General features: G+C 39.8%; 1 protein-coding gene across 8 annotated transcripts in view; it reads right to left on the bottom strand.

The window, feature by feature from the left end:
• Positions 1–26,773, bottom strand: part of ELF1 (E74 like ETS transcription factor 1) — an 84,660-nt gene that overhangs the window by 19,661 nt on the left and 38,226 nt on the right. For 7 of the 8 annotated variants that reach the window (XM_032680773.1, XM_032680777.1, XM_032680771.1 and 4 more), the window contains 4 exons: positions 16,707–17,016; positions 9,398–9,572; positions 1,536–1,643; positions 782–937 (listed from right to left, as the gene is read on the bottom strand). In XM_032680773.1, the coding sequence (XP_032536664.1) occupies positions 782–937; positions 1,536–1,643; positions 9,398–9,572; positions 16,707–16,778 (511 nt within the window). In that variant the 5' untranslated portion in view covers positions 16,779–17,016. Of the gene's footprint in view, positions 1–781; positions 938–1,535; positions 1,644–9,397; positions 9,573–16,706; positions 17,017–17,400; positions 17,572–26,773 lie in introns of those variants that run through there. The other variant, XM_032680776.1, reaches the window with a different exon arrangement.

The raw sequence follows: 26,773 nt of genomic DNA, 5'->3' as shown, positions 1-26,773 counted from the left end.
GGCTTTTATTTATCATGCTCTAGGGTTAGCCTTAGGATTAGCTCCAGAAACATAACGCCCTTGGTTTACTTTTTTTTTTTTTTATTTGTTGCAACAGCATCTAACATCTGCCTATATTACATGACTCTCTTTCCTTGTAGACCATCAGCTTCAGACCTCTGATGCAGTCCACGTTGAAGTAGGGTAGGAAAACAGGAGCAGAAGGTCTGGCTAACACCACTTCATTACTCTTTGGCACAGCACTGACTACAATGGAACATCACTACACTGTGTAAATGTAATCTACTGGAAATGGGATTAACACTTATTATAGCATGTAGCTATTAAAAAAAAAATTAAATCCTTCATATTTAAGAAAAGCTAAAAAGCCCTCCTCATTCTCATCCCCTATTCTGAACTGATCAAGTATCTTCAGTTGAAGCTAGGTAAGGGCTAATGAAAGTACTTCAGGATTCACAATAACAAAAGCTTGTATTGCAATACAATAGCTTGTATTGCAATTCTGCTCTGAAGAAGAAATATTCTTATAAATAGGAAGAAGCAGAGATTTCTGTTTCCTGCAGGATAAGCCATCTTTGCTATCTCTACTACATCATTAGTCTAAGCACCAGTATATGTGCTCACACTACTCAGGAAGAAAATGCTTCTTCTGCAATTCTAACTGAGTCCGCTCAATTATTTTGGCCTGACACCTAGAATGGTTCCAGACACGCACAGGGGAACCGACCATGCCACCCCCTGCTCTCCTACTCCACACTGCTGTTCTCCGGTATCATCTTACCTTTTCTCTTCTTTGGTTGTTCAAATTCTGGAGTCTCTGGTGATTCAGCATAAGGGTCTGGGGCTTCCACCACCTCAGGGATCCCATCAAGTGTGACTGACACATGTGTAATAGGAGCCACCATATCATCCTCTTCAGCTGTGCCAAACATAGTTGCTTAAAAGAAGAGGACAAAAGGAATATTTTCACACAGCCATGAGGACTTTTAAAAGTTGGTTTTAGACCAAAAATTTAAACATAGAATAAAATAAAACTATGACACTTCAGGCCTTCAAGGGACAGAAGACTAGTTCATAAGGGAATATATGAGCTGAAAACATTTTACACAAGCAGAAGCACTACTAAAATAGAAAAATTTAATGATATAACCCACCTCCCCAAAAAAGCACAATTATCTGGTGAAGACACATTCACATTTAAGGCAATCTGCAAATATAAGTATATGTTCTTTTATCCTGCAACATGCTAATCCTCTATCAGCCAAGCAAAACACTGCAATCTAAACCACCCGACTTCATTCATACCTTCCGTTTGTAATTGTTGATTCTTTCTTTTCCTGTTCAACTCTGGCATGGCAATGAAATCTTTCAATGCATATAACATTGGATTTCTGATACCCAAACTATGTACGTAAAGGGTATCTGGAAGTTATAAAATAATCGTACCAATTCCATGCAACCACACTGCACTGAATCCCTCCTCCTTTCACAAACAAGGCAAATACAAATTGGATTTTCTTTTATAAAAAACTTACTTATTCTTTTTTCATCCAACATAGGACCAGGGGAGTCCATATTGAGAAGTGCTTCAGCAGCCTCGATTGTTTCCATTGTTTCATCTCCATTATGACAAGATGCTTCAACTAAAAGTAAAGGAGAAAAAATAATTCTTAAAAAGCTACAAACTGGACTTAAAGCTTAACACAATATTTATTCTTATTTCATTTCCAGGGGAAAAAAAAAAAGAAAACGTAGTAAACATGGTCTTCTAGTACATGAGTAGAAACAGATTAGCTGGGGAGAAAATGCAGAGTGCAATAATTTATTTAGTACAGTACATTTTTCAGATTACACGTAAAAAAAACCAAACCCAAACCCAGTACAAACCTTTTGTTTCTGTCTCATTGTTCTAACCCCTCTCTTTGCTGATTATGCAGTAAAACACAAAACCCATGAACCTAAGAAATATCACTATCACAAACAATAGTCCAGAGAATATTATTTAAAAAACATGATATTGCTAACTTCTTACGGTGGTCCAAAGTGTTATCCACATGTCGATATTTTGTGTTATCCACATAAAAACATGTGGATATGACACCTGAGGACATGATTTAATGGTGAACATGGTGGTGGTGCTGGGTTGACGGTAGGACTTGACAATCTAAGAGGTCTTTTCCAACCCTAATGATTCTATGGTTCTATGAATGGAAGTGAATTCCATAAATAAGAGATGCTCATAAAAAATATCCAGTCATTTAGCCTGGAGGATATTAAAAAAAGTATTCCACAAGTTCCATTAGACAGCATACGATCTAAAGGTGTAAATGAATCCTAAACCATTCAAACTCATAGGAATTACAGGTAAGGCTAACAGTGCAAGCTCCAAGAACATACTGGAAAGCAAACATGAAACATGAAAAGCAATACAAAGGGCTGGCAAATCTTCCAAAATTTTTGACTTCTAGACAATTCCTCATCAATCTCAGGACGGCAGCCATTAGACAAACCCAAAGCTCTTGAGCATTAATTTATGATGCTTAAGGTACATCTGAAGGTCATCTGAGGGTACACACCAAAAACATCCAGTAAAATATCATTTTGCAAAATAACAGCTCTCCCAAGAAGATAATATGGGTTTAACTGGAAGAGTACTTCACCGGAGGATTTTTAAAAAATAATTGTATTATGAAAAATAAGACAGATGGTAGTTCCTGGTGCTGTAAACATTTAAAACTGGTTTACACATTCTTTTAGAAATTACTGTTTGTTGGATGGAAATGCATGGGCCGGGCTTCCTTATCCTCTGACATGAATTTGATGCAACTTTGGGGAATTCACTTGCATCTATCAAAGTGATAAAAATGGCTGCGTTAGTATTCCCCTCCCTAGGACACCAAGAAACCTCATCTACTTTCTCAGTCCAGCAATGGTAATAAGTCAGCTTCAGGCCCTCACTCCTTGTTTAGTTTTGAGGAATTTTGGGTGGTGCAGTCACAAAAAAAAAAAAAAAAAAGGCAGACATGCACCTTCAGACACAATGTAATGACCGTGGAACATTTCTTACATTTCTTCGCACAAAAGCAAGTTTATGCCAAAATTTCTATACTTAAAAAAAAACACAAAAAACCTTAAAAATATCAGAGCAATAACAAGAGCATCCAGCTCAGTTAGCAATAAGCAATTACACAATTAAAAAAAAAACAACCAACCAACCCTGGTTTCACCCCACATGTTTACAGCTTCAGCATTTGTATCATTAGGAGAGGGCAAAGATGAATGCTGAGGTGCACACAAGAGCCCTACCTCCTCCACCCAGTTGTGCTTTACAGAAGACTCCTTACCTTCTGGATTTTTTTCTTTACCTTAGTCCCACCAGCCCCAAGAGTAAGAGGCTTAGGCTAAAAGAGAATAAAGTAGATAGGTGTTGGGAAGCCCTGAACCACACAGCAAGTCATCCTGTTGCCTACAGGAACACCTCCACCCCATATCTTGCAAAGACATTCAGACAGTTAAGGGTCTGCACCTTCTTGCTGACATCTCCAAACAGCCTCAAGAAATGAGAAACACAGAGCTGGGGAGGAGGACAGCATGAAGAGAAAAGGAGAGGCAGTGAGAACGGACTAAGCTCCCGGCCTGGGAAGCCATAGAGCAAGACAGCAAATTGCAGATAATTTTGTCAGGCAGCTGGCAAGCTCAAGAGCTCAGCCACAGAGCATCTCAGCCCCAAGGGCCAAACAGCATCACTAGGGAATGCCTAGCCAGCTGAGGAGGAGACAGAACATGTACAGCCCATGCAGTCTGTGGGCATGCTCATGCTTGGCCTGGTGCTGATGACTTGATCATTTCTGGTTCTAAGTTTTATCTGGATGCAAACTTTCCATACCATTTACCAGCATTACCAAGACCTCAATAAGGATGTGACCCTAAATATAGGCACACAGCACTGACAAAGCAGTTGTTCTCAGTTTCAACACTGAATGGACAGGAAGGTTAACCCACCACAATCCAGCTCAACTAAAGCCATGGAGCACGGCTGGTTTACGCTGCCATACAATTTAAAAGCTAGCAGTGGTACCCCCAGGTTCTCAGTGCTGCAGGAAGGGAGGAGAGAGCTGCTGCTGTCTTCTCTTTCCCCACCGAGAGCTGTAGGAGGACCAAACCTGCTCACTGGCTTTCAGGTTATGGAGTAGAGTCACTTCTTCCCCCGAATGACAGCAGAGGTTGCCAGCTTTACATCACTGTTATACGACATGGCTAAAGGTTTACCATCCTTATCCAAGACTAAAGAAAGGAACTTAAAATAGCCATATAAATAACGTAAGCATAGAAATTCATATAATTTGATGCTCACAAAAAACATAAGCATGTTAAGGAAACTACCCAGTCTGACCATTCATGAGACTCTGGTAGTCACACTCTCAAGGCCAGAGACTGCCACTGCTGGGGCAGAAGCCCCTTCACAGGGCATGGCTCCAGTGAGCTGACGGTGCCCAGCTTGACTCCCCACACATCCCACTCACACAGTCAGACCAGGTTTCCTTACTGGTTCAACCCCAGGTTTCCCATGGCAGTCTCAGATGTCTCGTTCCACAAAGCCATTTATTCACAGCACAGTAACACAGAAACAGCCCGAGCTGGTGCCTCCAAGGAGGACCCCCAACCAAGAAACCCCTGGGCTTTTATACCCTTACAGTCTACCCATGCGCAAGTCTTGCTCTTCCTGTCCGTGTCCCTCCATCTCACTGGTGTCACCAGTCTTTCTCTCCTTTGTTACCTAAAAGGTCTGCAATTCTTGGCTCTTGCTGTGTCTCTCAGTGTCCATCCACCTGGTTGGCTTCACCTATCTTCGTGCCCTTTGTTATCCCAAAGGTTGGCAGTTCACAGCCCTGTGTCTTGGGCTCCCATCCAGATCTCAATCTGTTTGCAAGCAAACCTACCTGGACTAGATGTCTTCCTCAACAAGCAGCAGATTTAAGAAGAATTGGAATGAGATGGCTTATTTGTTACACTCAGCAAAGTCAGAACTGAAAGAACGAGGGTGGAGGGTATAATTTCTGACAAGTATCACATTTCAAACATCTTAAATAGGTGTAAGCTTTTTTTTTAAAAAAAAAAAAGGAAAAAACAGGTAAAAAAAATGGGGAAGGAAAAAATGAAAAAGGGAAAAAGAGTCAGGGAAGAAAAAATGGGAGAAGAAAAAGGGAGGAGAAAAAAGGGGAAAACAAAAAAGAGAGGGGAGGGGGGAAACCACACCTAAAAATATCTTCAGTTTTCTCCCAAGGTCCTCTACAAGTTTTTGTTTATCTGAGCAAGCCACAAATGTAAGCCTCTGTATCTGCATGCCAATTACAGCCCAGTTACTGTGAATCCAGGTACGCTATGAATCAGCGTTAGCCCGAGGCTTGCCCAAACAGAGCTTTCTGCTCTGTAAATGTGCCTCATGTTGGAAGTTCTCCACCTCAGTCCAAAGTCCTGCTTTCCTTACTACTGTCTTTTTTGAAATTTTTACACCACTCCAGCCAATCCTGTCCCCTCCCTTTGTTTCCCTGGCGGCTGGCAGCTCTGGAGAGTGGACAACACAAGTCCATGTTCAGGCCGAGATAAGGGCTGTGGTAGTCACAACTGTGTTTAAATTCACTGCTGGCTTTACTAGAGACAAAACCAGGCACTGCAGAGCCTCAAAATAATGTCAGAAGAAATCTGAAGTTACTAAAGGTATAAAGAGATCCACAAAACAGAGACAGAGCCCCCTTTTGCAGCATAGCTGGCTGTTAAATTTAAGCACTCACTTTTTACTATTAACCCTGAGCTGATTGTTATCGGACACTGGAAAACTCAGTTTAAGAACCCAAGTACTTAAGAAGACCTGCACATCACCCTTCATTTTCTTTTTAAAATAAGGCTTTACAATTTATAAAGAAAATTACTCATTGGGGACGTATATGAAAAAACCCTCTCTGTTTTTAACCAGACGCCACAGGCAGCCGTGAATAATTTCTTTACAAAGTAACTGAAACCATACCCCTTTTTTTACAACTGGCATCTCATCAACCCATAATCCTTACAGATTAACACTGAAGTTCAGTTTCCACCTAACTACTCCTTTGGATTTCTTTGTACATCGCAAATGACTACCTAAGATGCTGAGTTTGTGCAGGACCGCTAGAGCTTCACAAAACATACAAAGCAAATGCTACCGAACTTCAAAATGTTGTAAAATAACTTCAGAACTGGTTAGTAATAACTGTTACTGATCTCTGAAAACGCACACCTCCGTGCTCCCTATTCAGACTAGGGCACAGTGCACTTAAGTGCAAATTTTCTGTCCCTCCTCTGTCATCTCCCCCCAAAACTGTCTCAGTGCTGCCACTTTCCTGTTCCCATGAAACAGTGCCAGAACAGGTGAACCACAAAATGGCAGGCTTCGATTAACTGTTGTTTTTTCTAAATTAAACTCACCAGTCATGGTAAAGTTAAAAGAAAAAATTATAACAATAATTAAAAGAATGGTTTCAGGAATTACATTAGTTCTTTCTTCCTGTGCACCTTAAAAGCATAATTAGCCACACTGGTAAAATATACAAAGTGCAGCAAATTGTACTATCTGACAGGTTGGCTTGGAATTTCTTGTGCACAAAACATTATCCCCTGTATTTGTCACAGAAAAAAAATTTCAATATTCCATTTAGAGATAAAACTAAATTCAAAGCCAAATGCTCCCATTAATTTTGTTAATCCCCCTTTACTACCTGATGGTTAATCATTTAAAATTCCATAATACTGGCAACAAACTGACCATAAAATTGCTATCGCAGTTTCTTCCAGGGAAAACTGCTTTTAAAGAAGAGGGTGATAAGGCAGGTCTGCCTATTCATTATAAAAAAATTACAGCGTGAACGTTAACATAACTAAAAAGCTGGTTGCTGGCCATCTCTCAGCAGGGCTTCACGTGAAACAGATGCTGTTCTTACAGTCTTCTGTAGGTTATAATTTATACTACAGGCAAGTAATCACCAATGTGTGACAGCTGTGCTTTTGAAAGGCTGAAGCTACATCTTAGAGATGAAAAAACCTACCAGCATCCATTATTCTGCACATAGATCCCTAAAAACTAAGTGCTTCAGTATCATGAGGCCTACTGCTAATTTCCGTTAGTCCAGGAGAAGAGAGAAGCTTATTGTTTTAGAGTCATAAAACAGTACTGAAAAAACCAGTAATTTAAAACACCCCAAATCCTTCATATTAAGCAGTCATCACTTAGTAAAGTTTAGTCATTAATGATAGTGGTTTCAGTTTTGTTTTGCTGTGAACTTCAGGCTTATAAATATTTTACTGTGGAATTAGTACAGCCTTTACAATGTCTGATCCTCTCTCAAAGGCATAACGTGGAAGTGACTGAAAAGACTGGTACAAACTTCAAAGAGTAAAACAACTCATTTCACTGCTGAGACCAAACATGCCCATGAATAAAATCAAGAAAACTTTAAAGAAGGGAAGAAAAAAAAAATCAGCTGAAAAAAGAGTAGGTGGGAAATTCCAGTTACAATTAGCCTCATTTCAGAGGCAGCTTACAGCAAGCTGTGCTTGAACTGTGTCTCTTCCACAAAGCAGTCTTGCAGTTCAAGCCGGCAGCTGTGGCCACAGCCAATGCTTGTCTGCAGTGGGCAGAGAGGTGACAGGGGACTTCTTCCCCCATGTCCTCTCCTTACCTCCTCTGGGGTGCCTTCACAGCCCTGGGCCCCAGACTCTACCCCAACAGAGTCAGGCAGGATAGCTCCCTGCCAGAAACCATGGGCTGAGCTACTACCAGTGCTGCCTGTCTTGCATCCTGAGCAGAAGCTTTCCGCAGCTATGCTGGTCCCTGCCCAGCCTGCATTCATCTACTTTCCAAGGAAACCCACAGCATGTACAGTAGCTAGCAGGATGGAGAATGTGAAACAGATCATTAGGTAGCATCTCCTTCACAACAACAATCTCTGCAAAGTGGCAGCTCTTCATTTCTCAGGACTTTGCTTTTAAAGAAAACCAGACTGCTTCAACTACAACGGATGATAGGAACAATACCGTACTTGTCTGCCTCCAAAGTATCCCTGAAACCCTTGCACACCAACGGTTACAAGGATTACATATTTTCAGTTTCTGGCAGCAATTTGCAAACCATTCTCATGTGACCAGCAACAAAAAAAAAACTTTAAGAAGTTTTCTTAAACTCCACAAAAGCGGAGTTTCACAATTACTCATGCAAGTAAAAGTTCACACACAAGATATTATTACAGTGAATATGGATTCACAAAACCGATCCACTATGAAAATTCACACAGACACATTAAGTGGTGCTTAAGTAATACACCGAGGAAATGCAGTTGCAGTGTGAATAATTAATATGAACAGCAAGCAAATAGTTGGCAAGAGGTCTCAAATAATGTTTGACTATGTAAAACCTTCTTGAATAATAACCTAACTTATTTGTTTGGTCACAGTCTGTTCTCAGATAATTCACTACTAAGAAAGTAAAAAGGAGCGATTTTCATCAGCAATTTACTGAGAACAGCTCATGTCAATTTACTCTGTGAACTGTTCTTCATGTCATGTTGAGTTCTTGTTTTGCTTTTGGTAGTAAAAGGTTGTATCAGAATATCCCTTCGGAAACAATGTCAAAAGCATGAGTGAAACCAAAAAGCTGTCTGCATCCCTGGAGACAGTCCAGGTGTGGAGCCTAGTGGATGAAAGGAGACTACCCCACCTTTGAAATTTGTTCTCCAAAAATGCTTCAAATGCATGCATTAAGTGAGGAGCTGTTTTTTAAAAAATGTGAACTCTTTGAGCTTTTCTCTTGAGAATTGTTTTCTCTTTGGGGATACCTTTTCTAACAGAACTTACACAAAACGCGTATTTTAGGCATTAATTATTATTAGACATCCAAAATAATTACTATGCTGAGCATACTTACACCAGTAAGTCACGCTAATGTGCACATTTTATAGTTAACTGTACACTCTCAGAAAGTTAAAAGTAGTACATCTACTCAAGCTGCATATTCCAGCTTTTTGGTATACATGCTTACTTAGGAATGTACTGGCTATTAAATAAGAGCAAACTAAACCTATGAAGAGCAAAGAAAAATCTTCTTGGTACTCTGAGCAGGACCCTGTCTTAATCTCTGGATGAAGTTGATGAATGAAACTCTTCACCATTATCAGCTGTGCAACTGGGATTGCAAGCCACCTGCCAACAGTATTAATGCCATTTTCTCTGTCTCTTACAGAATAAACAGCATTCAATACAACTATTCATGTTATTCCCTTGTTGTTTTTTGTCATTAAGCTTTTTTCCACCATTAGTCACAGCCATCTTCGTGCAAAAACATCTCATAGAAAATGTTTTTATTAACAACCTGTGAGGGTGATATCATCATCTTCTATGATTTGCTCTTCTGCGACGTCCAGAGAGTTTTCAGTGATCATGTCACTAGGTTCATCCACACAGGTTAAGCCAGAGTAGTTATGTAGGAGTTCTGCACTAGGAACATGCTCCACGATGACAGCAGGGAAAATGGATGGATCACCAAGCTGGAGGATGGGGGAAAAAAAAAAATCAACAACAAAACAGTAGTTAGACCACATCCAATTTAACCACTTATTGATTAATACTTCAACAGACCTATACTACATCACTTGAATGTCAGACTGTCAGGAGAGAGCACCTAAGAACAAGATGATTTTTAGCACATGAAACCAAATAGCAGCAGTGTCCCATTACGAGACAGAGGCTGAATATCACTGAAGTATTTAATGTATTGACTTTACTCCAGTACGTAATACCAGATTTCTATGACATGATTTTACAGCATTAAGGCTGACAATACAGAGGAGTGGCATAGCACAGTAGGTGAAAAACTTTGCTGACAATAATACTGCATGAGCAACTTGCTGCAAGCACCTTTATCTTTTGCTCTTCCCATCAAGCTGGGGGTGGAGGAGTCCTGTGGCTGTCAGGACTGGATGAAGCTCTCACAGACACTAAGTTTCCCATGAGACGTTATTTGAAGTTCACTATTTTAGGACACACTTGTTAAAAGATAAAGGTGTGTAATAGGTTGATATAAGTGCTCTAGTACATTCCCTCTCTAATTCTTATGGTTTTAGTCACTTGACATTCCTCACACCACACCCTCCCTGCCACTTTCCTTCCTAAATCTGCTTTCAGACATCATCCTGTTGTCTTGATAGTTATTTTGCATCAGAGGTACAGAAGAGAAGAGGTAGCTGGAAAACAGAAATCAAGCTGACCAGCAATAATAATGAAATGCACACTCTCTGAAACCATTCAACAGGAAGAGGTTTTCAGAAAATAACATCTACTACAGACACAGTATTTTCTAAACTGAGTCTTTTAAAATGTCATTTGCAGGAAGAAAGTCATAGCTGGTGATAGCAGAGCAGGTTCAAAGAAAGTCTACTGTAACTTCAAGGTTCCCTCATTACAAAAATAAAACATGCTATGAACGTGGTAAGCTTAAAACCAAGAAGACAAACCAGAAAGTTGCTAAAACACGTTTCAGAGAGAACCAGTATAAGTACATTTGGTCTTGCTCTCCACAGAAGAGCACAGATATGTACAGATTACAGAATCACAGAATGGCCTGTGTTGCAAGGTTCATCTAGTTCCAACCCTCCTGCCCGACACTTTTAACTAGACCATGTAGCTCAGAGCTCCATACAGCCTGGCCTTAAACACTTCCAGGGATGGGGCATTGCAACTTCTCTGGGCAACCTGTTCCACTACCCTTCCACCCTCACAGTAAAGAACTTTTTCCTAATATCCAATCTAAACCTGCTCTCTTTTAGTTTGAAGCCATTCCCACCTGTCCTGTCACTACATGCTCCTGTATATGGTCTCAATCTTTCTTGTAGGTTCCCTTCAGGAACTGGAAGGAAGAGCAGGTAGTTTTATTTAACCACACAAGGAAGAAACACAAGGTAAAATCCCAACCATATGATTATGATCTTGGTCAGGAATTGCTCATGTCTCACTCTTGCCACTACACACACCGACACTAATGGAAAATGGTATCAGAGCTGTTGGCTCAACACAGACAAAGCTTCCCCTAGGGAAGAGTCTGGACCATAAGTAAGTACTGAAAGTAGAAAGTGCAATTAGAAGTTTTAAAAGGCAGTAATTACCACTTCAAATTGCTCTGTGTTTTGTAAAACATGTCTCAGCAAAAACTGTGGTAAAGAGCAACCAGGATAAAAGGAAGAACTAAGAAACAAAACTGGTATTTTAATAGGCTTCTATCATGGACAGTCTGCTAAGCAAAAAAATGCCAGCAAAACCAAAATTAAAAAAAATCCCAACAAATAACTGACCGACTGTTAAACATAAGCTTCACAAGAGAGCAATATGGTAGGAGATCAATAAAAATGAACAAAGTGCAGACCAGTTAAAGCCCTCTTGTGCAATCATGTTGCCAGATAATAGGCATATATTGAGTCAAGCAATGGGATAGCTTCTACCCCACACCTTTGTGGCTACCTCTAACCAGCGCTGCATCGTGCCGGAGCGGAGAAACCAGAAATCATTGGTGGCCAAGAGGTCCCTGCTGTTCCTCAGAAAGAGTCATGTCCACATGGTTTATCCTATTTGTTTACTGACCCCAACATCCTTGATCCTACTTGCTTCCAGGCAAGATTAGATTAAATAAAAGCCACATCAATAAAAAAAGATAAAGCATTGTAAAGAGAGAAGAAAAAACCAAACCTCTATGCATTAAAAAAAAGTTTTATTTTTAACAATACGTTCCATAAGCTACAGGAAGATGGTCCATGACAACCTTCTGAGATAAAATTCATGTTCTAAAAGTAGTTTAAATACCTCAAATTCAGTAATATGCCAGAGTACATAATTTGGGGATGTAAGTTTCATCTATCGCATGCCCATATACAACTACATTTAAAGAAAAATTGAAAAAGCTATCCACTCAAGGCTCCAGTCATCTGCAAGCAAGAATAGTACATGCTTTGCAAATACCTTTTCAGTATTCCAGTGACCACGTAAGAACTATGGATTTTAGGTAGGGAAGATGCAAGTAAGAAGGCTTCAGTCTTCTCATCCTGCTCTAGTTTATAGACACTAAGGGTCAGGTTCATCTCACCTAACTTCGGACAGCTGGTGGTGCAGGCACTTGGACATGAAACCCCAGGTTTCATTCAGAGCCAACAGACAGGAATGGTATTTCTAGGGCACAGTTCCCCTCCCCAGTTTTAGGTTCCTGTGCTACAATAGGGTGAGTCATGCCCTAAAACCACCTATTTCTCTGCATTGACTATAAAAGGGGGGAGGCATTGGAGTGTTCATTTCTGATGTAGGCAACTGTGTCCCACACACACTCATCAGCAAAATAATTTATTTCTAATACAAAGGTTGTTCTGTATGCACTAACCAAAAGGTAGAGTGCCAACTATCCCAAAGCTTTAAAAGGTCCCAAATTAGAGTGGATAAATCAGCAATGATTTTCAAGAAATTGACACAGAGATCCATAGAAGAATAATTTCTGCATTTTTTTCCTTTTGCCTACCTCTGCTGTTTCATCTTTCTTATGTAAAATACAGTTAAAATATGACACCCTAGCTCTGCCAAAGCTTTGACTTGACTTCAGCCCATCTCCCATATCTGCCAGATACATAAAGGAGTTGAGCTACTGCTGAAACCCTCCCAAATCTCAGACACCAAATTCCTTGCTGTAGTTTATCTACAAACCTGTCCTGTGGACAGATCTTTAACAATTCAGAGGAGTGCAGAGCTTCATACAGATGCTGAAGTCCCTGGAAAATTGCATGAGCAGGTCCCTGAAAGCACTAGTCATGCTTCATAACCCCCTGAAAACTGAACCCTCTCCTCCTCCAGGGTCAAAGACAACAATCTTCCTTCCTGCTCTCAAATTCTTCCAGTGTGTTTGACATGCTGACAAGGTGTTTCTTTTTTTCTCTGAGAATTGTCTCATCAGCTGTCACCAACAGACAGAAGATCAAAATACCATTCTGGTTGTGGAAATGGCAAATAAGGAAGGAGACTTCTTCTGCTTTGGAACTGTCTTCTCATACTACAAGTCTTCTAAGGAAGATAAGTTCTCCCAGGAATGTGGTAACTAGCTTCTAACTGGGTGGAATAAATTTTGTGCAAGTGAGAGATGGGTGGGAAGAAACACATGTAATAGAGAGGAGAAGGGAAAAGCTACATGGAAAAAAAAAAGGAGAAAGAAACCTCAGCGGAAAAAAAAGTCTGTCTTTTTAACCAAATGACAGAATTCAGACTCACAACGCAGATGGCTATTTATTAAAAGAGAAACCAAAAACAAAACAACGCAAAAACTAAACAAAATTAGGTGAAGTGACCTTAGTGACTAGAAAACGGCCTTCAGTTTTCTCTTGCTGAAGGTTCCTATGTGGAGGCAGAGGCAGCCTCTTGGCTTTAAAGGCATTCCCACGGCCAGCATCTGAGGGATGCTGCAGGCTGGTATATGCTGCTTGTTTTCCTGGGGAGACAACCTCATTACAGATTTCACAATTTTCCTTAAAGTCTTCATAAAACTGCAAGTGGATAAGGGAAGGAACTTTCTGCAGAAGCTGGAAATAGCCAAAAAAAATTAAGACATTGGTCTTGACCAGGTGACAATGTTTCAGAAAGCCCATGGCGACATCGGGGAATGTGGAAGAGCAAACTGAAGCATGAGATGATGGTGTAGAAGTCATGGCCCAACCTAAGGGCTTGGACTTCTCTTCCACAGAAGAAGGGAAGAGAGAAGCATCCCTCAGAGATACAAAAGGGGTCTTCAGGCAGTGGCTACTACACCCATCAGAGCCACATGAGAGAGCACGTCCTGGCAAAGAACAGTCATGCTGGGAACCCTGTTACCAACTTAATGGTTGTAATGATTCAGCTTGTCCCTGGTACCATTTAAAGTTTCCTAGTATGGATCTAGCCACTCTGGCTGCTTTTATTCAACATTTTAAATTAAGAATGTCTTGATCGAATATCACATTAGCTGTAAGTCCACAAAGGACTAAATGAAAAGACGTTGACAGAAGAAGCTGCAGACAGGAAGAGAAGTAGGTTTAGGGAGCAGCACTGACTCAGCTAAAGCCTGTACAAGCTCCTGGCCAGTTTTATCTGTGCAGTTTCTCCCTCTCTCCCACTCTCTCAACAAAAATATAACCCAAACAAAGCAAAACAAAACAAAGAAAAAAAAAAAACACAGAAAGGAGGAAAAATAGCAAACCCTCTATTTTAACCAGATCTCTGTCATGTAGCAAAAGCCAGACAGGTTATCAGTAGCCTTAGCCCAAGCCACTTGTTCCCTTTTCAAAATTACGAGGATATTTTCTTCCTGTTTCTTCCTCACCATACATCTACCATGTGATAAAGGAATCTCTCAAGAAAAAAAAAAGTCATTCTGTTCTAAACTGCAAAGGATAAAGCTGATAAGAGCAAGCCTTTCCCGTTCACACGGGTCCATGTGATTGAGCCCCTCCCATTGCCATTTGCCACTGAATGCTGAATGCTTACATTTGCAAATGGACTGTTCGTAATTTACGGTTGTTTAACCAAGACTTAAAAAAAAAAATTAAACAAAATAGCCATGAATTATGACTTCCCTGAAATACTGAGCATAGCTGCCATTTAGACCCTGAACCTCTCCCCGCAGCTGTTCCATGTCCCAACAGCTCTTGGCACAACTGAGCTCCAGGCAAAGCTTTGTCAAGAAGAAAAGTACCAAAGTTCTTGCAATGACAACTTGCAATGATGTGGGGGCATCACAAAAATAATTATCCAAAGATCAGTTAAATTACACCTCTGTGTAAATGTCGCCTTTTGTATACTGATGAAAATCAAAAAAATGCACTTACAGAGCTAAAACTTTTGAAAAGTACAAATTATGTTATCCATTCTTAAATACACTTAATCTATCCAGAATTTAAAAACTTCCAGAGTAGCAACAGTTCCTATGTGGTAAGAAGCAGATCCATCAAGTATAAGCAAGAAGCAGCCTTTTCAGGCTAATGTTGTGCTATGAATCCTTGTCCGAACTAAATCTTGCTCCAGCTTCCCAGGTCTTTACTCCTGCAGGGAGTCTTTACTCCTGCAGTCTTTGCAGGACTTCTCTTCTACAACTGAGTATTCCAGATCTAACTAACTGCACCTTTGATATCTGAACTAAGTCAACCCAGTGATTTAAGAGGAGCTTGCATCTGACAGTTTGCAGTGATAGACTTTCTGCTATGTACTCTCTACCTTTGATTTCATCACCTTTAAGCGTATGCTACAAGATGCCTTCTTGCCTTAGGCTTCTCTGGAGCAGAATTTAGTAGGGTTATGAGATAAAAATCACGATGGAGTTTGTTCCGAAGCTGAAGAAAGCTCTGCTAAGGGAGGTTTTACTGTCCTTGTGAGCGCTCTTTAGTATTTTTTAAGTTTTTCAGGTGCGCATCTGAAGACATTGCAAGAGGCAGAACACAAGGCTAAACTGACCAAAACCATGTCTGCTCGCACTGCCCCTCCCAGGAACCACACTACTGAAGTAACCCTTCCCTTCTCAATTCTCCCCTCTCCCATTGGCTTGTAAAGTAAAGACAGCAATGAACAACCAACAGAGGTAATAAGTAAGGCTCATTTTCGACTACACTTGTGCAATTCCCATATCTAAATCCCCAGGCTACCACAAGCTCTGGAAAAATACAGGGAAGGAAGTTACATTACTAATTCCACCCAAAACTGAGTTAGCACTTCAGACAGACAACACTCAGTTCATTGAAATGATCACATGACTCTGACAGCAGAAACAGGCCACTGACCCAGCCAGATATTAGGCCATACAGAAAAACAGAGACAAGATTATAAAGCCAAAAATACTTTTTTTAAACAGAGGAGAATAAATGCTTTTCACATTAACAAAAAGAGGAACAGTTTGTCATGGCACTTCTCGGTCTTTTAAGAACTGTTTCTTCACAGTGCCCAGACACCTAATTTCTTGTAAATAAATGTAAAATCTACTATTAACTACCAGCTACAGAGGAGGCACCTGATTTTTACAAGAGGAATCTGACACTGAAGCTTCAGGACTTAGGATGTGGTTTAAATAATCAATATCTCACTGAGAGACTACTCAGGTAGAAACAGGCATATTTTCTCTGCAGTGTGAAAAAAAACCAATTTAAATTACATTCAAGCTTATTTCTGAATAGTTGATAAACAATGACACAATTTAGAAACCAATTTGTAAATAACAGTAAGCAGGTACATACTGTCCCTTGCAGTCATCTATAGCGTGACCATTACTTTTATTCAGAATTTTATTCTAGCATATTCTAGAGAAGTTGAGACTACTGTAAAATACCAGAATTTGGGAAATTCTACATCACACACACATGGATTCTAGTGGCACAAATCAGCAAAACAGAAAAAAACTTTTTTGGAGGAGTATGTCTCTCCAATACTACGGAAGTTATAGCATTTCAACCAATTTCTGTTCTGCCCATGCAAGTTACAGGAAGCAACCAGAAGCTTTTGAAACACCACAAAGATCTGCTGCAACAATAATGACCTCAATGTTTCCTTTTTGTGTTTTACACCACACTTTTTCCTCATGTTTAACAATACTCTTAGCACTGACTTGTACAAATATGGTTTCTTACACAGTCCCATACCTGCTGCTCATCCTCCATGACGTTGCTGGCAAATTCAAACACAAGCTCATTCTGCTGTACAACTGCTGCCATAATAACGCATTCCCAGGTCTCAGCTCCACATACAAAGAAAAATGTTCTCAAATGCAAAAGAATGGAGAGCGTCACCCAGGTCCAGCTGAGCAGAAAGGCAGGATCACAAAACGAATTGAGTATCAGTGTTTGTATTTCTTAGATCATCAGTGTTCCTGGGTTCTTCTCTTCTCAAAGTGAAACAAACCAAGGCAAATCCTTTCCTGAGTTATTCTTCCCACCTCAATAGCCTCTGTCACTGCAGAGAGAAAAACAAAAAAAATTATCATTACTTTAGCTATGCAAAATAGTAGCAGTTGCAATAAAGCAATAGAACTGTTCTATCCAAGTCCAAGGAAGTCAAACACTTCTGTGTCTCCAAAGGTATTAGTTTAACTGACTAACATATGTGAATTTTCATTCCCTGAAACAAATTTTCATTCCTGAAACAAAACTGTTTCAGGAAGTAAGACATCAGTTTCAAAGTGTTTCGTATTAAAGGCATGCGACTAAGGAAAAGTGACAGAAGTTAACAAAAAGAAAATCCATGTTTTCATTTGATTCATATATGCAGTTTTCACATTCATTAGTAACTCTCATCTTTACAGTTTACTCAAAGTAAAAATACAAACCCTAGACTGACCTACTCGGCTGTAGATATCTCAAGTACATCACTTTTCTTCTTCACGCACAGTTCAAATTTAGCAAAGTTGTTATTTTGCAAGCAAAGCGCTCTAGACTTTTCTCAGTGTGAAAATGACAAAACCAATAAATAAATTCTTTGTACAATCCAGAGAGTCCCCAAGTTCCTACATGAAGCAGATCTTCAGCCTCATGTTAAAAATGCACTGTACACTTACCCTTATCTCTACCACAGGCTCGCAAGCAGCCGGAAGGAAACAGCACTGACCACGTCATGGTAAATTAGAATCGGCAAAAAAACTGCACAGTACAAAGCAAAAAAAAAATTCCCAAACTACAGAATGTAAACAGCTTCAGTGAGGGGATGTGTGCCTACAGATCCCATGTTTTCACTTATTCATCAGCACCAAAGGTAAATACAGTGAACATGAGCTTAGGAGGAGGTTGTGCTGCTCCACTCCTGGGGAAAAAGGCCAATGCAAAACCTCATCTTCGCATACAACTATGGTGACCCATATGTTAACAAAAAAATCTACCATTTCAAAAGGATAACAGGACCAGGTGCCTAAAATTAGGAACCTAAGAGAGTATGTTGGTGCCTAGGAATTTAAACCCATGTATTTTAAAGGAAGCAAAATGTGTAGTTCCTACATTTTGAGCAAAATTCTTTACACTGCCTTTGATTAAGGGTAGCTGTGACAGAAGATTTACGGGAAGAAGTCTATGTAACACATACCGATCCAGAGTGAGACCCCCAAAAAAAGCCTCAGGGCAACTTCAGTGCCATTGGCAAGGATAAGCATCTGCCTTTGTACAGGAGGTTTAACTTGGCCTTTTTTTTGCAGTAGGCTGAAACTCGAAAAAATGAAGGGCATCTTCCTCATCCCAGTGCCAAGCAATTTAATTAGGGAGGATCATGTCAGAGACTCATACTCCTTCACTCTAGGAAATGTAACAGCTGTTTTTCCTATATAGATTGTGGTATTCCCAAATTCCTAAGTAGTGATGGCAGAGCATTCAAGCATTTAAGTCACTAGACCCTACCCTTCTAAGAAATCAGGAAACCCAAGATTATGCAAACAGGAGAACCTCCCCAACTTCCAAAGTGTGCTCTAATTAACTGTTAAAGGGCTCATAAGAGTAGCCACAACCCTAATTAGAGAATATTTGCTTTAATGAGAGTCACATGCATGAACAGAGAAGGATGTGCTGTAGGAACCACGACTATTAAACCTCAGCCCTTGTCATTTTACTGGTTGACTTGAACAATTAACACGGCTTTCTCTATACTTCAGCAGGATTATAGCACTGAAAGCACTACATGCAACCATATAATCTTGGGTGACTTTCCCAAATGCAATTATTTGGCCTTGCCTTTTAGACAATAAGGATAGTTAGGTAGTTAGACACACATTGCCTGCACAGTGGAACTTAGCCCACCTTGGCCTATCCTACAGTCCTACCATCCTATATTCCGGCCTGAAAATGAAGTACATAACTATATAATATATAGTTTAACATTTCCTACAGACAGTGATTGAAGTGGGTCAATCTATGTCAACAGGGACATACCAGCTCTTTCAGAAGAGAGAACAGGTATGGAAATTTATTGAAGTACAACTTCTATTTTGATTACTGCTTAGAAATAAATTGTAACTCTCCAATAAGTTTAAATAATATTTTAAGTCACTCCCTCCAATCAGTGAATCACAAGGCAAATACAAGAATCTCCTCCGTTACCAAATGGAACTTATTTTTAAATTAGGGTAAGCTAATTGTCCAGGGACAATCAGAACCAGAATACTGCAAGGGCTTATAATCATGGCCATTACACTACCTGATGCCACATGTATGAACAAGGACTACAAGTTCTTAAGATCCAGTAATTTTCTAAGGTCAGTAACAATTAATAGCATCAATGTAAAATCAGGATAAATGACAAGTTAGAGATATAGGCTCCCTAGCAATCTCATGAAGTATAAGGAAAACCAGAGGTGAAGCCACTCTAAGATAGATTTTTAAAGTTCCCCATGTCCACTGACAAATAACATTTTCTTCCGTTAGTGCCAGGTTATTCATTATTCTGTAAAATATTAATATTTTACAGTAGATACTACAATACCAAGATGCACACTAAATGCATAAGATCCAAAAGCTGTGGCAGCAAACTTACTAAAAGCCATAAAGAAACATTTCCTTACTTTATTTAAAAAAAAAAAAAGAAATAATAAAACCTCCAGTGCAAATCTAAACATAATGATTTAATACCATTTAAGAGATTGCAGCAGCATAATGTGTTTGATCCATACAAACACCACTTAAACCAGTCACACTTCATGCTAACGAGAAGTTCCTAATCATCTGATACCACTGCAGGAACAGGCATTCAAAAGCTGTTTTACAAATCCTGCCCCGCAGTGATGCAGTGATGTAAGTATACTCCTTCTCCCCTACACCCCCTCCCCAAAGCCACCAAGGACTCTATAAATAAAGTCAAATGATATGTTCTTCTTACACAAAAAGAAACATCTAACCTCAACCTTAGGACCAAAGACAAAGAGACGTGATCGAACAGGCTTTAGTAAGCTTTTATATCTAACCTGATAAAGATTAGAGACTCAAACTATTATTATTTGCGGGATATTTTTCATTACTTCTGTAGTAGTACATAATAACAGCAAATGATCTATTGGGCAATAATGGTACGGCAAAATAATGCAAAAGTATTTTCCTTTAATCCATATCCTTTTCTCTGCCATATAGAAAACAAGAGCAGCTTTTCACAAAAGCCAGCAGAACTCTAAAACAGCTATATTTTCCTCCACATCTATTCTTATAAACTGTGCTTTCATTATTCCAACTATCACAGGGTCCTGCTGTCTATAGGCTAACACAAACATGGCTATTGTTTTTGCTAAATAATGCCACTTATCTGATTTTACATACATCTGTGAGTAGAAAATAAGTTATTTGCAAACAGCATAAAATGTGTAAATTGTATTCACATGCACAGTAAGCTTGACTACATACAAATAATCCTAGGAGAAAGGGAACTCTGTATATATTACCATAAAATTTACATCAAATTTTCAGAACTATAGAGGAAGTAAGGTCTTGCTTTCATTTTTACTACTTGTTGTAAAAATATATTATAGAAAGGAGTATTAAGACACTACAATATAAACAAACATCTTAATTTTACTTAATCTTTGAAACTGAACTCAAAAATAAATTATTTCAATTTCTCTGGAAATTCCCTTCATCCACTGATTTCAACATCTAGAAACAAGCTCCTCAGTCAGTCTGTCAAAATGCACATTCACTCAATTTAACCCTTGGTACATGCTACTCTGGTATCCCAGAACATACATTGCAGTATTCCTTCCAGCTAGACATCATAACTTTTTTTCCATCACTCTTCCTCACATATACCCTGCACTTAATCCTAGCCCTGTTGAGCCACTAGCTCAGAAGCTTGTAAGAAGTGCTTCCAGAATCAACATTTTTGGTCACAATGGTGAAGCTGCAATACTGAAACCAGGTTCCAACTTTGAGGTAACAAAGCCATCATTTCTCCTTTAACTCCTGAGCCAATACAGCCCATACTACCACTGTCACAATATGAGCCAGTATAGCCCATACTATCTCAGCATTCAAGCCCTGTAATGCAGAACACTGGAATTTAACATAGTGGCACCACACTGGAGCAGGTGTAGCAGTTACCAAAGTACCAGGCAAAAACCCAAAAATTTGCTGAAGAATCTCAGCTATGAACTTGGAAGGTTCAAGTCTTGGTACTGAGAGCATCCTGGCTGAGCCGAAACATGTCTCCAGCAAGCTACTGGATCCAGTCCCACTTAGGGTTACTAAAGATGACTGTAATCATCCTGCACTGCCTTTTTCATGAGATTAGTAAGATCATTCATACATTTGAAATAAGAACCAGCTTAGCTGCCTTAAGATTCAAATGCAGATCTGAATCCTGAGTTACTGATGAAACATCTCAAGTCATTCAGCACAGGGACAAATGGCTTGAGATTGGAATTTCCCCTCAGATTTCCTGAGACAGACTGCAGCACTAGCTCTAGCCTAGAAATGTCAAAGTTGTGACTTAACAGAAAGACAAAGCTGAACTCCCTTCTGCATCTGGGATGGTGTTGAGAAGGAAGAGAGGAGTGAATGAGAGAAAAGGGAAGATTAAAGACATCACCTGGAAATTCTGAACAGAAGGACTGAAAACCATCTCAGGTGAGGTCAGACAAACACATGAACGGTAACCACATCATTTCACTCAAGTTTCTAACTCCATTCTACCACTGGAGGTTAAGGATGGATCAACTCAGAGTCAGTCCACCCTCTGCAGAGTGACATCTCTAAGTACCATCGTAGAGTCAGGGGGGCAAAGCTGAATGATATCGCAGTTCTCTGAATACAGAAGTCCCAAACCCACAATGATCTTTATGTATAGTCCACACTAAGCACAAATGTTAACAGTATAGTCTACTGTGCCATTCTTCATGGACTAATTATTCCTATTCAGTAATATTATGAAATTGCACAGGACAGGGGCTTTGAACCATGTTCTCAGACATCTTCAGTCAGCAAAATGACATCTTCAGTTGGCAAAAGAACAAACAAGAAGAACAAGTCACTTGGCACAAGGAGTTTCTGAAGGCTCAGTATTTCAACTGCTCACACAAATTAAAGGAGATGGAAAAACAACATGCTAAGGGGGTAGCACTGAGGAAGGAAAGAAACAATGTAAGGAACAGACTCAAACCTTCTGAAAGCATCCACGCTGCCTATGGCAAACTGTGCAAATGGCAGCTGACATCATAAAAGCCAACACAGTGACCTCCACTGAGCTTTCATTAAGGACAAAAAATCATCAGTATCAATAAACCCCCTGTTTTGCAGCCCAGCTGAAAACCAGCCTGTGTCACCACAGGCTCTCATTACCTATACAGAAAGGAGGACAGAGAGTAAGATGATTCATCTGTTAAACATAAACAAGCATAAATAACCAAAACTGACACATAATTCAGTCAATATAAAAGAAATTAAATTAACCCCCTGACCCTAAATCTCACATAAAAACACATTTACTCCAAAGAGAGCAAAAAGCACAAACACAAGCAACAAGTTCTTTGGCATCACCAAAACAAATAAAAACAAAAATCACATTTTCATATTTTTTTTTTTTTTGCAACTACCTCTTTTAGCCTGAATATTTAACTTGACACAAGATTCCTTTCCAGACTATTAACAGTTAACAGCTCCAGCACTCTTTACAGACTCCCCCACCCCTGAAATCCTTTTCTTCCTATCTCCCATATTTCCTGATACTTTTTAAGTCCCTTTTATTTAGCACATTTATGTTACACAGCTGCTATACACAAACCCAGCGACCTGGGAAAGTTGAAAAAAATTACACTGTAGTTGAAAATTTTTTTTCCTCTGTATCCTCTCCTGCCTCTCCTCGATATGTCAAGGCAGCCCCAAATCAGTGTAGGCATGTAAACAGAGAGCACTACAAGTAACTGATTTATGCTGCAGCAACAAAGATCAGAGTACCACCAACAGGCCAGTCCTAAAGAGCAAGCTAAAAGAAACTGAGGCAAAAAAGGCTCTACCCAGCTTTACTACTGAAGCTCCTGAGCTCAGAATAAAGTATCTGAACATCTGCGAAGAGCAAGCCTCCCTAATCTTATCAGACAAGAGAAAGGCCACACTGGGTTTTAGTCACTTCTCTACAAAATGTTCGCTCTAGCAAAGTAGAGACAACTCAACAGGAAAAGTTGAGTTGTAGGTTGCGCTAAAGCAAGGGAACAAGGGCACTCCAGGGAGAATAGAGGGTCCAAATCCTCTCTCCCACTTCCCATTCTCCATGGATGAAAATAACTGAACCCTGCATTTCCATAGGTTGGCTGCATGGTATAAGATGAGGTTAGGGAGATGGGACATGACAACTCCATCCCACCCACCCCTTGTCCCCAAATCATGCCAGAGATGGGACCTCCTTCCCTCCTTGCCTGCCCCCCCTCAGCCCTCCCCATCCCTCCTTTCCCCATCCCTCCATCAAAACTGTTTCATTTATTCGGCACATTAGACACATGAAAGAGAAGATGGGGGTAAATTTTCAAAGTGGTTATGTGACCTAGCAGCCTTGGCTATTCATACAGCTCTGAAACTTTTCATATTGAATTTGAGTTAATTAAGCCTCAGCTCACAGACAGACCACAGTACATGAACTACCATTAGATAAGAGCCAGATAAATGTTGCTTCACAGCACGGCCCCTACTCTACATGCCTGTGTAGATGCATGCACACACACATCAGCCACAGTTACATGAACACTTTATACCCATAAGCACAGGAATTCACATACACACTAAAACATACATATGAAATGTGTGCCCTTCTACTGATTTGACTTTTTACTTTTGGTGCAGCTCTTTTGGCTACCAAAGATACAAAAAACCCACAACTTCCCACATCTCTTTACAACATAGGGATACACAAAAGTACTCCTTCTCTGCTTCCAGTTCAGTCACCTCCACCCACTGCTGCTAATCACCACCACAGTACTGCTGGGAAAGCATTTAGCTTGAATTTCCCCTCATCCACGAAAGCCAAACAAACAAGATGAACTGGGCCGCCCCTAAAAAGGGCAGTGTTCCCCAGGCAGTGGACAGGGAGCTCTCACAGTCTGCCACGCCTGAGAGAATTCAGCAGTCAGTCTACCAGCCTGGGGAAACAGAGTAGCACTAACATCTCGGAGCAGCATTAACATCTTGGTCTTGAAAGATAACATCTGTGCATCATTAAAGTCAAAAAGGGAAGAGGTGTGCATGTAAAGTCAGGCCTTCACCTGAAAAACACTGGCCACAAGCACACCGTCACACCAACCTTCCTGGCAGCCAACAGCATGACTGCCAATCTTTCTAAGAACTTCTCCATGTACGACTAGCTGAAGGTCACTTATCCTAACAACCATCAGGTTCTATTATGAAGAATATTTCCAAAAGCATGGACTTGTTTAGCAATGTAATAGGGATTCAAGGACCAGATGAAAACATTTACAGCAAAGACCTGCTTCTCTGCATAATGGCAAATGTGCAAGCTAATGTCCAGTAAATGCAGAGGCCAGAGAGTGTGGTTTGCTGGTCCAAAACTCTTGGCAATCACTAACTTGGTCTGTCCTCTGATTCTGTCTTTGTAGATAATTCATCACTATTGGTAAAGAGAAGGACAATCAGGTGCTCATATTTCCAGGTTGATAAAATGAGAACAATCAGACATTCAATTAAATTGAGAAGCAACTAGTTTTGAAATGATGAAAGGAAAGAATTAAAAATGCATCAGTCTACATGTACTTCCTCAAACTCCTTGCTACAGACATGACAGAAGTCAAAAGCTTAGGAAAACTGTAAAATGTTTTAAAAACAGCTCAATGTAATTAGAACAAACCAGCCCCATTACATAAGGATTTCTTTTTAAACAATGGAAAAGAGCTGTCATAACACACAGCAAACCTCCAGTAACACAGATTGCAATCATACATCTCTAATGCAGGACTTGGCTGTCATTTTTTTCCAGGTAACTGCTCACTTCTGGATTCACATATTCTCCACCAGAAAAATAATAATATATTAAACATTCCAAAATTAGAATAGATGGACTGCAAGTTTGACAGTACACTGCAAGTGTCCACTTAGTCAAGCTCAACAAGAGGTAAATGATACTGATTATGGAGAGAAAGGAAAACAAAAGCTCTCTCATTACTTCCTCTCCTACAACAATTACTATGTGCTACTTATCCAAAAATAAATTTGCAGAGACAGGACTGGTTTTATGTCTTGTATTAGTATCAAATACATCTTACTATTTTTTACACTGCACAAAATCTCAAAAAGTTGGTTTAAAAAAAGACACCGAGAAAACAGTAAATTGATAAAATCCCAAATCTAGTTCAGAAATTTCTGCAAACCAAATGACTTATTCCAGTGGCACAGAATAAACGTGTTCTGGCATTTAACGGCACATTTTATGGAGCATTAAGACCACAATCCTGTAAGCAACTATAACAATAAAGCTGCAGATCAGTCAAATCTCACTGATTTCAAAGGAAAAGGGTCTCATACAAAGAGAGATGAAGGGCTGAGCTCCAAAACAGCTATAACAGGATATGAGGAAATCTGTAAAAGAGGTGTGGGAGAGGGGAAGAACTGTTTGACCCTGAAATGTTTTGCTCTTTTGATTAACATACACACAGGAGAATGAAGTAGTGGCAGTGGGAGGAAGAAAGATCAGGGAAACTAAATATAATTGCTTTGGCTAGGTGCCAAACTTCACAAATTACCAGTTGCCAGTCTGTACCTAATACTGATATAAAACTGTCAATCGTTCTCTAAAAACTACTTTGCCCATAAATTAGTAACTCAGTCATTATTTTTAAATCATCTGAAGGTAAAAGTCAAGTTTACTGAAGAAAAAACAATGACCAAAACCAATGACTTTTTTTTTTTCAGCTGCAATATAAATGCACACAAAATATATACATTAAAACTGAAAGCAAAAAAAAAAAAAAATAGCCAGCAGAAATCAGGTTCAAGCTAAAAGTTTCTTATTCCAGGGAACCTCTTCCAGCCAAGCATCGGTAACTCTAGATCAGGGAGTTAAACTCCCACAGGACTTTTTCAGCATTCTGCTGAAGTTGCTACAGGACTCAGCTCAGTAAAAACCCTATTACAACTTCTGCAACACAGATTTTTAGCATTCTGTGCATTTCCTTCTGCAATTAATTTTTTTAAAAAACTTTTCCAACTGGACCGTCAAGCACAACAAACAAAAATATTTAAATAAGTTCAAAATTACTCTCTGAGCCATACAAATGCTACATGATTTGCATTTCTATGCTTGAGTATTTGAGCAGTTTTAGAAATCTGAATTTAACTGATGTGCACCAGCTAAAAAGGGGCACAAACTAATCCACACAGAACTTGCTGAAGCCTCCCCTTTCCAAAGCACGCAGACACGGACTTCAGGCCTCTGTATGGTACTTTACTCTTGATGGTAATGAATACGTTCAGGGCTGCATTCAACAACTGCCAGGTTGAGAAACGTAAAGGGTCTTACCTTTGCAGTGTCTTTAAAGAATCTGTGTGAATATAGAGCAGATTAGGCAATGTTTCTGTTGTTTGCCTCTCATTTGCTGTCAGCTGTCAGCAATATGAACAGTCAAAAGACTCTGGAGCAGGCTGGTATTAGTCAGCTAGACTTGAATTTCCAGTTCTTTTACATTGCTGTCTATTTTCCTCCATTAGGTTAGCCTGTCCTACCCTGGTATCAGATTACACGGAGCCAACATTTA

The sequence above is a fragment of the Chiroxiphia lanceolata genome, chromosome 2, assembly GCF_009829145.1.
Source record: "Chiroxiphia lanceolata isolate bChiLan1 chromosome 2, bChiLan1.pri, whole genome shotgun sequence".
Lineage (NCBI taxonomy): Eukaryota > Metazoa > Chordata > Aves > Passeriformes > Pipridae > Chiroxiphia > Chiroxiphia lanceolata.
Note: the sequence above shows the minus strand (reverse complement) of the source record. Positions and strands in the feature narration are given on the sequence as shown.